General features: G+C 35.7%; 1 protein-coding gene across 1 annotated transcript; it reads left to right on the top strand.

The window, feature by feature from the left end:
* Nucleotides 1-10705: 10705 nt before the first annotated feature.
* LOC112751310 (zinc finger CCCH domain-containing protein 20) lies at nt 10706-13106 on the top strand. Its single transcript, XM_025800397.3, has one exon. The coding sequence runs from the start codon at nt 11415-11417 to the stop codon at nt 12534-12536; it is 1122 nt and encodes a 373-aa protein (XP_025656182.1). The 5' UTR covers nt 10706-11414; the 3' UTR covers nt 12537-13106.

Raw genomic sequence — 13106 nt, forward strand, 5'->3', positions numbered from 1 at the left:
TTTACCAAAAATCTTCTGAGCAGTGTTTTTCTTGCCACCACTTCAAACTCTTTCTCTGTCTCTTGAGGAATAACTACCTCTTTGTTGATGTTGTACTTCCATAGGATTTGTGATTATCTTTGTATCCAAGAAATCTGAACTTAGTTCCCTCTCTTGTTGAGTTAGCATTGCCAAAACAGCATTGATATCAGGCAAAGGTTTTAGTAACATAATATGAGATTTCACAGTAGAGTATTGCTCATTCAAACCTCTGAGAAATTTCACAACGTATTCCTCATAAGCATAATCCGTAATAATTTTTAATCCACAGTTACAGCCATTAATACATGCTATACAGCTAGGGATTGTACAAAGGTTCTCTAATTCTTCCCAAACAGATTTCAATTTGATAAAGTAGGAAGTAACAGTTAAATCACCTTGCCTGATAGTGTAGAATTTCTCTTTCAATTCTCTAACTCTAAAGACATCTCCATGTGAGTAACAATTCTTCAAGTCCTTCCACAGATCTGAAGTATTGCTAATCCATATCACACTCTTAGCAATTTCTGGGGAGAGCGAGAGATTGAGCCATGAAAGCAAGATGTTATTGCAGCGATTCCAAGCTTCAAACAAAGGTTGATTCTCAGCTGGTTTTGGAATCGAACCATCCAAGAACTTCACCTTGTTCTTCGATCTGAGTGCTCTCCACATATCGTGTGACCATTGGTAGTAGTTTTGAGAAGTAAGCTGAAGCGGAATCAAAGTCGTACATGAGTTTTCACTCGGGTGCAGATAATACGGGCTGATGGGCCAGAGATTGGAGAAAAAGAGTTTGATCTGTTGAGCTGAGTTTGAAATTACGAGAACTGACGCATAAACGCTGTGGATCGTTCGAAATCTGCAGCGGAATCTACTTGAGTGTTGACATTTGAGCTATTTTCTTCGCTTCTCGCCATTGATGTAACCTAGCTCTGATACCATGTAAAATTGTATCCATCTTAAGCAGCAAATTAACAATAAATGGAGAAAGTGAAAAAGAGTTGCTGGTAGCTAGTGAAATGGCTGCAGCAGAATGAGGAAGAAAAGGAAAAAAAGAATGATTGAGAAGAAACCAAGAGAGAGAGGAGTGTTGTGATGATGAATTTTCTAAGTCCAATTGAATAATACATCATAAGAACTTCACACTATGCTATATAATTTATATAGCTGTGCAAAAGGTTTGAAAACAAAAAGGAATAACAAACTATATATTAGCTAACTCTAACAAACTAGTCAGCTGAATAATCTAACAAACAAACAAAAATATACTAACAAATCTTTTACATTTGAAAATATTATATTAACTAACATATACAAAAATAAAAAATAAAATAAAAAATCAAAGTTCATTTAAGAGAACAATAGATAGAATTAAAATTGTCTGGGGCTTAGGGTTAGGGTTACGTCAGATGAAAAAACTGAAACAACCTAAAATCATATAACTAGTATTGCCTTAACAAAATAAGAATAAAAAATAATTTGCTTTAACATAATCTAATCCCATTTTATCTGATTCAAAAGGTTCTAATTCAAGTTGGAACGTATTTTTTTAAAGATATTTGGACACACAAAAAAATATATTAAATTAATTATTATATATTGAATTTTTTAAATAAATAAAATAAAATATTTTATTTACAAGAATAAGTAATTTGAAACATTTTTAGTGATTTACGTTGCCTTACTTTTCTTATTTACAGTGTAAACGAGATAAGACATATCACAAAGTCTACGCATCATGTTTGCAAACGTAATACGTGGGAGATAACTATCAGTAGTATTTCGCTTACACCGTAAAGAAGATAAACGAAGAGTTATGACGTTTTCACTATAAACGAGATACAGTACGACAAATTTCGAGCAGTTATAAAAGGATCTGCAACTATTTGTATTCTCCCAAACAATTCACTTCTTCTTCTCCTCCGTTTTTCTTCCCAAACTTAAGAAAAAATGTCTAGTAGTAGCGGATACGTAGTTGTAAGTGTATATCCCAATTGTCATATAAGAAACAATGATACTAGGGTGATATTTGAGTGTGATAATCCTATTATATTAGTTCCGCACTCGAAGAGTAAATTTTTTGTCTGAGTTAAAGAGTCTAATATTGAGGAATATAGGTGCTAGCACTAGGGGCGGCAAACAAGACGAAATTTGTCGGGCTGGCCCGCGTAACCCAAAAAAGGCAGGTTGGGCTGAAAATTTGAAATTGCTGGCAGGCTTCGGTGGGACGGGCTTTCTCGGTGGGCCAGGCTTTTTTTTTAGGGCCGTTCTTTTACAAATTTCTATGATGTTATTAATCTATAAGAGGATGAAGATGATAATTGAAGATATTCTAAGTTATATTTTGGAATTATGTTTTATGTTTGATTGATTATAAACTTGAAGATGTTAAATTATATGTTTTGGACAGTGTTTGCTTTGCTACAGATAATGTTGGTTTTATTATTTTGTTTTAAAAAACTTGGTTTATGATTATGTTTATTACATATTTATAATTATAAAGACTTTAATGTTTGTGAATTTAAAAATTATAATTTTTTTATTCCTTTAGAAATTATAAATTTATTGAAATGGTTGTGAAATTATATATATTGTTTAATATTTAATGGTTTAAAAAAAGATATTTAGCGGGCTTGCCCCGCCAGCCCACCGTTAGGCGGGGCGGAGGAGGAATTCAAGACCGCCTCATTAGGCGGGCTTTCCCGTTTGCCACCCTTAGCTAACACCGATGGGAAATAGAGTTTTTTTATTTTGTCTGTTTTGGCTCTATGGCGTTGAGCATGTACGCCTCATGTTTGACATCCACGGAAAAATCATGGTGGAACAAGTGATGTAGATTTCTGCGAAAGTTGGTGATGTTGGTGGCGGTGGTCTGGCAATTCGAATTTTGTCCAGGATAACCCACTTCTTGCACCACCACAGTTGCACTGTGCTAGTCCAATGGTAGCACTACAAGAAAAATGTTGAGTACCATCGGATTTAGCGTTGGCCATTAGTGGCGAGTTTTCCGTCGAATTTATCGGCAGTAATGGCGTCGAATTCGTAAGGTTTAGTAATTATCAGCGGATTTTGGAATCCGACGATAATTATTTGAGGGAAACAAAAAAAATGGCGCGTTTCTTACCGTCGAATTTATTAGCGAATTTTTCTGACAGTAAAGCCAATTAGCGAAAACGATGCATTTTGGTGACCGCAAAGTTTTACCGTCGGAAAATTTTGACAATAAATTTGACGGTAACTGAGACGTAAATTCAAAACGCAAACCCTCTTCCCCCTCATTCAGATTCATTCCCTCTCTCACTAAACCACTAAAACCACCATCTCCTTCCCTCTCCCAAAACGACCCTCTACCGCCGACACCGCCACCACCACAGCCCTCTCTCTGTCGCCATTAACCCACCCACCCCTAAGACCCCCTCGTTCTTCTTCTTCTTCTCCCTCTTCTCTCTTTACCACTTCATCGTTAACCTTTTCTATTCTCCGAACTGCTGTGCCGCACCACAGAGCCACCACTGCAGCTCTCCAACTTCACCTCTCTGGTGTCTGCTCGTCATCGCCACCACCACCATCGCTGCCTAGCTTGTCCTCTTCGAATCGACTCTGTCTCTGCAATAATAGGTAACAGATTCAAATGCAAATATTAAAAATAGAAGCTTGTATGCTTAATGATGATGCATGTTGAAATTCGATTAGATTATACTTTATTTTGTTAATTGAAACTCTATATTAGGATAAAATATTTTGTTGTAAATTGAAAAAATTATCAAGCTGTCCATTTTAACAAATTCAAAAATGATTGAGAAATTAAGTTATATTGAAGCATATGTTGCTTAATAAGGATGCATATTTGAAAAAAAAAAAAACTAGTTTAACCTGTTCTTCTATTTGATGAAAGTGGAGATGGGTGTTTATGTCTGGTTGTTTATATCCAACTGTTTTTCTTTTAATAGATTATATCCACATGTATGTAAACTATATATTAAATGAAACATTATCCTAACAGATTTTGTTAGTAGAGTGAAAAAATATTTGTTTTCTATTTAATAGCTTTTTCCTTTTTTCTATGAAAACCTGGTTAGATGATGTATATGATGAGCATGGAAACTGTGTTTTTATACGTGTTTGAAGACGGCTGAATTTGTGTTTATGAATATGCCCAAGGTTTTATTGATTGTTGAATTGGTTTTTCCTATTTTGATTTTGAATTTCAACTTTGAAAAATGTTTCGATTATTGAACTGAATTACTGAATATTGTTGCTGGAGTTGTTTGACATTGTCTGAAAGAAGTGCATTGACTGTGTTACGGCTGGTTTTGATACATGCAGACATGGCAACAGGAAGAGGTGCTGCGGAGGCTGTTGGTCATGGTTGCAGTCGTGGTCGGGGTAGAGGGAGTGTTTCCTCCGGTACCCCCGGGACATCTGGATCCTCTCCCTCTACTCTGACCATCCCGATCACGCCACATGTTGCGGGTTTAGTGGACCAGTCGTTCATCATGGTCCCTAACCCCAACTATGTGCCGCCGTCCACGGAGATGACGCCGCCTCTTACCACTCAGCAGCCCACATCCATGGCGATGCTGAGTCCAGCTTTGATGCCACAGCTTCGGAGTTTAGCCACGACAGCAGCTGATGCCCCTCCACCACCCACCATCGTACAGTTGCGCATTTGGCCTCATGGTAACACGGGATATGTATCACGTTCAATGCTCTTGTATTTTCTGTTTATTATTTTCTAGTTTCATTGATTATGATTTTCGTTGTTGCTGAGATTTCCTGAAAATTGATTCTTGTTTAGTGGATTTAGATTGATCTGAAATGCTGGTGGTTATTATTTTCTAGTTTTATTGATTATGAGTTTGTTGTTGCTGAGATTTCCTGAAAATGGATTTAAGTTTAGTGGATTTAGGTTGATTTGGAATGCTGCTAGTTATTATTTTTTAGTTTTATTGATTATGATTCCCGTTGTTGCTAATATTTTCTAAAAATTGATTCCTATTGAATGGATTTAGGTTGATTTGGAACGTTGCTGGGTTTGAAGCTCCAGGTGCAGAAGCTCCAGCGCAGCCTTCACCAGCAGGCTCAGAAGTTTAACAATTATCAGGAGATCCTCACCCGCGTGACGTCTACAGGTGAGCTCAGGCTGGAGTTTAGGGAGTCGCTGGAGCATATGCAGCGTATGATGGCTTAGATGGAGGTGTACCAGACCCAAATGCGCGCCGTTGGCATCGACCCTGCTGGTGGCAGCACCGCTGTTGATGGCAGCGGTCCTGCTGCAGGTGGCAGCGGTAGCGCTGGTGTCACACGGACATCATCATCGCCTCCTGCACCGCCGACTCAGGGTCATAGAACCGACAACGACGACTACCCGGATCTGTAGATATTAGGTTTTTGATTTATTGTTTCATACATTTATTTGGTGTACTTGACTTTTATTTAATTTGCCCATTATGTTATTTATTTATTTTAAATAAAAATTTCTCATCATTTATGAATTGACCACTAATAGTGTGAAAAAAATTTAAATTTAAAATTTAAATTTACCATTTATTTCAAACTTAAAAAAAATTAAAATGATAATATCATCGGAATTATAGTTGGATTACAAAACAACATTTTTAGCACCAACATTACCGTCGAAAAAATTTGACAGTAACCAATTCGTTTACTGAGCTGGTAATCCGTCGCAAAATTCGACAGTAATTACCAGCTAATGAAATAAGTCCGACGATAAGCATTTAACAGCGAAGTTTATACCGTCTGATTATTTTCAATGGTAAATACGACGGTAAATTAGTTACCGTCAGATATATTTGAAGAATTCGACTGTAAATTCGACGATACTCAACGTTTTTCTTGTAGTGTAGACATGGATGTGGATGGTGAGGAGTCTGATGAGGAGTATGTTGCCGATAGCTATGATAGTGGTTCTTCTGAGGATGATGACAAGGAGGAGTTTGTACCAGAGACTCCAGTGGACACAGTAGTTCGGTATCTTCTGCTTGTGCTGTAACCAATTTCGACCATATCAATTGTACCAAGTCACTATCATACTTTGGATATGGACACGATGCACAAGAAAACTCTATTTTCGAATATGGGTGGGGACGCTTTCAATATAGACGGTGATGTGAAGTTTAGGATTAGCCATATATTCAAAAGCAGAGAGAAAGTATTGCAAAGTGTGAAGAATTACAATATCCGTAGAAGTGCTGAGTGCTGAGTCATGGAGTCGAATCGATTTAAGTACCATGTACATTGCAGGCAAAAGGCAGCAGGATTTCCTTGGAGTGGTACGTCCATGCAAGTACAACGGATCCCCAAGAAAGTATGCGACACCTCTCGAAGTCATCCAATAGTGGCAACCACCTGATATGGATATGATTGTTTGACTTGTCGGTCATCAGGTAACCTCCGATCAGCAACAGGATGTAACACCTCGTGTACGGAGGGTGGTTGCATCTGTAGTAGCGGGCATATGCTAGACTTGTTCCCGAAGCCATGTCAGCTTGATGGAGAATGACTCCTTCCTTTACGCACCCTACTACTAAACATGAGGAGACCTGGCACCAAGGAGCTCATCTACCAACTCTCAGGTCGGGTGTTGGTACCATGTGTGAAAATCACACAAGCACCCACCCACCGACTCTCCGTGTGTGCGTAACCCCAGGTAATACGCAACGTCCTGTAGGGTTATGGTGCACTCATCCCAAGGCAGGTGGAAAGTCTGAGTCTCCGGACGCCAGCGCTCCACGAATGTAGTAATTAAGGATTTGTCAAAGACAAAGTTCCTGAGCTGCACCGTGTTGCCATAGCTAGCTTCCCTTAAGTAAGGAAGAATGCGTCCAGTGGTACAAGAGTGTGGCTCACTCGCCTAAAAAGTAGTAGGCGTGACCTCTATTAAAAAATATAAAGATTTCAATAACAAATTTATTTTATTTGTAAAGAATTTTATTTCGAAATAAAAAAAATTAACAATAAACAATTATTTCATATTTTAGAATAATTAATTATAAAAATCAGATATTTAAAAAATTTATCAAACATCAATGCAACATATTCAAAATTAAAATTAAAAATATAAAATTTGATTTAAATGCATAAAAAATATAATTAATTATTTTAATTAAATTAATTAATTAACATGTATTAATCTCTACATTTCACAACCTAACAAATTTTAATAACATGACAACCTATTCTACGTGTGTAACAATATTGGATCTATAAAAGTATCCTAACTATAATTACATGTTCATTTAGTTAAAAGAGGAAACAACAACGTTAACCTCGAAGTCGATCACTCCCACAATGTGCCAAGTCAGGTACAAGCGATTGATGTATCTGTCTTGTGCATCCACGCGCGCCATAAAATCTGAATATCTCACAAGTATTAAGAGAAACATCCGAGAAAGGAAGAAATGAAGGTAATATACAATGAAAGTGACAAAAGAGGCACTATAAACGAAAATTCTTATATAGGCGCGTCTAAGCCTTATCTTGTTTAGTGTGTGTATTTTGTTTATACTGTAAACAAGATAAAATACATGTCATAACATGTATACAAACGTGATATGTACATTGATAAACGTAACTTATTTCGTTTACACTTTATAGTGTAGACGAGATATACAGATACTTATTTCGTTTTTATTGTAAACGAGATCTCGAGATAAATAAGACAATGTAAATCAGTAAAAATGTTATAAATTATCTATTTCAGTTTATATATTTATATATAAATAGATATGTATAATTTAATTTAAGTTTAATATATATTTTATATTTTAATATTAATTTTATATGTTAATGGCTTATTTTAGTATGTATTTGGTATATTATATTTTTATTTAAATATATATTAATAAATTAATTGTTATACTTTATTAACTTAGGCAACAATTTTTCAAAATTTTTAAAAATGAATACATATTCGTTTCTTCTGATTTTTCCTTCGTTTTCAAATAAGATTAGTTTCCTTTTATCTGAAACCATAGCAAAGTTTTATTTTTATTTTTATTTTTTTTGGACGTGGAAACCATAGTAGAAATTAATTGAATTGAATTGATGTGCGGTGGTGTCTCTGTCTAAATAAAATTAACTAAAATAGAGAATGAAAAAGAAAAGAGAAAAGAAAAAAAAAAAGGGACGGTGGGTAAGTAGAGAAACGATAAGAACGATATGGTGAGGGGCAAAAATGACAAGTGACATGAAAGTCAAGTAATGGATTAGATGGCCATCAACTCCGAGAAGCTAAGATATTGATGTGAGACAAAACTCTTAAAATAAATATTGATATATTGATTTTTCGTTATAAATAAATTTCAGATACCATATTTGGCTAATTTTTTTTGAATAGAAGTAAAAGTGGTGATATATTTTAATATGGTAATTTTTGTTATTTTTTAAAATTGTGAAAGTACATAAATTTCTGTGACCGGTTTTTGTACTTAAAATTTTTTAATTTTTTTTTAACATAAATCTTTGGGATCGATTTGTGTACCAACACAAATCTCTTGAACCGATTTGTGTACCTTTCAGAAATCCCTAGGATCGATTTGTGTATCTTTCACAAATCGGTCGGTCCGATTTCTACTTCTCTAATTAAACGATCTCACATTTAAGTATAACACCCCAACAATCCACATTTAAAAAAAATACCACTACCACTCTAATATTAAAAATAAAAAATTACCATATTTATCTTAATCATTTCAACGATTATATGAATGCACGTACATAAATTCTTATTTTGTATCGAGTAATATTAAGAAAATAATTTTATTAATTAATATCAATTATTTTTTATAATTATCTTGTTTATTTTAATTTTAAATATTAAATTGAAAATTAAATATTTTTAAAATTAAAAAGATTAACTAATATCAACTAATTAAAAATCGATTCATTCCTAAATTTTTTATTTTGTATTGTTAGAATATATCTACTAAGTCATGATGTAAACACATTAAAATATTCTCAAAAATTCTAACTCTATTTGTTTTTAAACTAAAAATAGTTTTCATAAAGAAAGTTAAAATATTATATATCATGTATTCACATACATCATCGCAACATATCTTTTAGCGGTAGATTCAATATCAATAGATCATCATGCAAGAAAATGGCTCATCATCGGTTATGATTTCTTCTTCGGTATGAGGTATGAGAATTCATCAATTTGATTTTTTCTTTTGCAAAAAGTTAGACTTTAATCTCACGATTATCATTTTGCATCCAACCCCACTCATTACCCGCTTTATCCGTGCATTACATTAATAATACTATTTAGCAAAAAAATAAAAAATAAAAAAAAATTAGAAACTACGGTTTTAGGATAAACTACTCAAAGCATCTCTTATTTTTTTAACACGTTTAATTTTATTAAGGGCAAAACTTTTTTAAATATTTTAAATATCATAAAAATACCTAATATTAAGTATTTATTCTTAAAAAATAAAATATTTTTATTTTTAAAATTTAATAATTTTATATAAAATAAAACTTTTCATTTATTTTTGATATAATAATATTTTTTATTTTACTTTTTTATAATATTTTAAGAATATTCTTTTCGTTATCAAATTTAAAGGATATTTTATCCGTGTTTTCGGAAAATTGAGAACAATCTTAATAGTTTAACACAGTTTTATTTATAAAAATACTCGTAAGCTTAGAATATTTATTAAAAAAAAAATTAAAATATCATATATTTATAAAAATATATTTATTACCTTGACTATTTTACATTTATTATCAATAATCACACACTAATTACCATAATTATACTGATCCGTTTGTTGGATACTATACGATTGTATATAACAGTTGTTTAACTATTTATCGATGGTTCCATGACCTTCTTTAGAGCTCATGAGAAGCATTGTGAAGGTGCCCGCATGGTATAATTGCACCCTGAGTGTGTAGGTACGTATAGGCCTAATAAAAACAGTCGTTTCGTATATTCATCAATATATTAAACTTGTCGTTTATTCTACGTCGTTAACATCATGCAATAAGCGTTTAATTGGTTCTAAACCCTCAACTTTGGGCTTTAGGGTTTAGACACAAAACTAACATTAGCGAATCTATAGTAATATATACTTATCCAAATTAGAACTATTCTTATCTAAAAATAATATTCAAATTAAAAATGAACTCATTTTTCTTCACTTCAACACGCTGTGTGGCCATGTTTATTTTGGTTTGACGGGATATAAGGTCTAGAAATGGAATTATAAATAATTTTGATGAACTGAGGATATAATTTTATAATGTTTTAATTTCATTTAGTCTTTTTTTTAATTTATATTTATATGGTCATTTGAGTAATGAGAAATATCATCATCATCGTCAATTATAATAATTCATGTGATTATATATGAGTAGATCTGATCGAATCCATCATCATTATCCATATTACTCCAACCAATTTAAAAAGTTAAACTTATATAGTTTTACAGCAAAATTAAAGCAATTGATGAATGTACTGAACTAATTAACAATACGTAATTGTACTATATATATTAATCAGACAGATAATAACATCTCATTTGTTATATAGCAGAGACTTACACAGAGTTTATATTAATTAATAACATACCATTATCAAAATTCATTTTTATAGAATTTTCAAGACTCGTTTTATGCGTTACTTTCCAAGTCATTCATATTCATCAAGTTGCATATAAAAAGAAATTCAATAACGAGAAACTCCAATAACTTTAAGGGCAAACCCATTGTTTCAATTTGGCAACAAAATTGAACGATTCGTTCGTTCAAACACCACGGGCTTCCCAATTAATTTTCCCCACCAGGCCATCTCAAAAAATAAAAAAAGAAAAAAAGAAAACGATAGTGGATAAGAATTGAGGACTATATCCAATTATTATTTTCCATGATGATGATTATTAATTTTCCCATGAAATATTCCACCATTTCCTTTTTCATCCAAAGAAGATTGTATCGTAATTATTCAGGAACAGATCTTTTAATTAATTAAACGAGTCGTATCGCACGCTCCACCGCTTTCCGGAGACCAGGGGCGTCTCACAGATAATAAAGTCGAATACGTTACACCGCTGTCACCTAATCCAAGTGACCCTCAATTACAGCGTTCCACGTGGACTAATAACGCCACGTTAGTATACCCACGTGGCACAAGCGGAAGCGAACCGTGACGTTATCCCTCAAATGTGCACGGTGACCGAGAAAAACCCTCGTCTACTTTAACCGCAGTGGAAAAGATCGCAGTTTCATTGATTTTTTTTAACCTAACCATGGTAAACCCAAACCTAACCACAGTTAAACCATGGTTAATTCGCAGTTTATAAAGGGTGCCAACCCTGCCGGAGTTTTCGTAAACATCCATAGTATCACCCCAGAAGAAAAAAAAAATGATGCTCGGGGAGCACCATCGTGCAAATCCTACGGTTCACGTGCCACCGTGGCCGATCCTCGATGATCAAACGGCTGATATGTACTCTCCTTATTCCGTAACCGAAGGCAATGCTGGCGCAGGCGATTACTCTCCTTACTATCTACAAGAAGCTCTGTCCGCCTTGCAGCGATACCTGCCGTCGAATGATGCTGCCGGCGACGGTGGTGATTCCGACGGGGAGGCTCAGGCTGACGCGCCGGTTGACGCGTACTCGTGTGACCAGTTCCGCATGTACGAGTTCAAAGTGAGGCGATGCGCGCGCGGGAGGTCGCACGACTGGACGGAGTGTCCGTACGCTCATCCTGGCGAGAAGGCTCGCCGTCGTGATCCACGGAAGTTTCACTACTCCGGGACGGCGTGTCCCGATTTCCGCAAGGGAAACTGTAAGAAAGGTGACTCGTGCGAGTACGCGCACGGCGTCTTCGAGTGCTGGCTTCATCCAGCGAGGTACCGTACTCAGCCGTGCAAGGACGGCACGAGCTGCCGCCGGAGGGTGTGCTTCTTCGCGCACACGCCGGAGCAGCTTCGTGTCCTCCCGCAACAGAGTCCTCGAAGCGTGGATTCGTACGACGGATCTCCATTAAGACAAGTCTCGATGCCGTTCGTGTCGTCACCGACTTCAGTTTCGCCGCCGGTTAGTTCTCCGGTGGATTCTCCGCCGATGTCGCCGATGATGAGGTCGCTCGGCTCAAGTAACATGTCTGATATGGTTGTTGCTCAACTGAGAAACTTGCAGCTTGGGAAGATGAAATCGATGCCTAATAGTAACAGGAACGTGACGGTTGGATCTCCGGGTTTCGGATCTCCCCGCGGATCTGTTATCCGGCCCGGATTCTGCAGTCTACCAACAACACCCACACAGGCACCGGTTCGGTTCGGGTCGAATTGTTTCGAGTTGTGGGAGCAGAGTTTCGAGGAGGAGCCAGTTATGGAGAGGGTGGAGTCTGGAAGGGACATAAGGGCGAAGATGTTTGAGAAGCTGAGCAAGGAGAATTCTCTGGATAGGTCCGGTTCTGGTTCGGGTCGTCAATCGGGTGGAGTCCCGGATCTTGGGTGGGTCTCTGAGCTTGTTAAGTGAGAAAAAGAAAGTGAAAAGCTCAATGGGCCGTTTGGGTCCGGTGGGCCTGGCCCATTAATTTCATTTTATATCGGGTTGATCATTTTGTTTCGTCTCTCTCTCCGATTTTGCCAATTTCATTGTGCATAGAATGATAGAAAGAAAAGTGGGGGTGGAGTTGGAGTTATTTCAAGTTGTGGGGGAGGAACGGGTGAAGATTTATTTTGGGGAAGCAATTAATCCAAGCAAGAATGGTGGCTTTTTTTTCTGTAAATATTTTATCGCCGAAGGTAATGGGGGTGAAGAGTAGAATCTCTTTTTTGGGGGGAAGCTTTTTCTTTTGGAAAAATCAAGGCCGTTATATATGCATTGATATATGGGGAAGAAAAACTATCCTAAGGTCTTTGTATAGTTTTTATATTTAGCAGATTGTTATTATGGATTACTATTATTATTGTTATTGTTATTGTTGTCGCATCTATTTCCCCCCTTGCATTTTACTAATCTCATTTGATGTATGTCTAATATGTAGGAACCAAGTTCTATGGCTCCTGTAATTCAAATTATCAATGTTATATGCATTATGCTTAA

This window comes from Arachis hypogaea, chromosome 15, assembly GCF_003086295.3.
Source record: "Arachis hypogaea cultivar Tifrunner chromosome 15, arahy.Tifrunner.gnm2.J5K5, whole genome shotgun sequence".
In the NCBI taxonomy this organism is placed as follows: domain Eukaryota; kingdom Viridiplantae; phylum Streptophyta; class Magnoliopsida; order Fabales; family Fabaceae; genus Arachis; species Arachis hypogaea.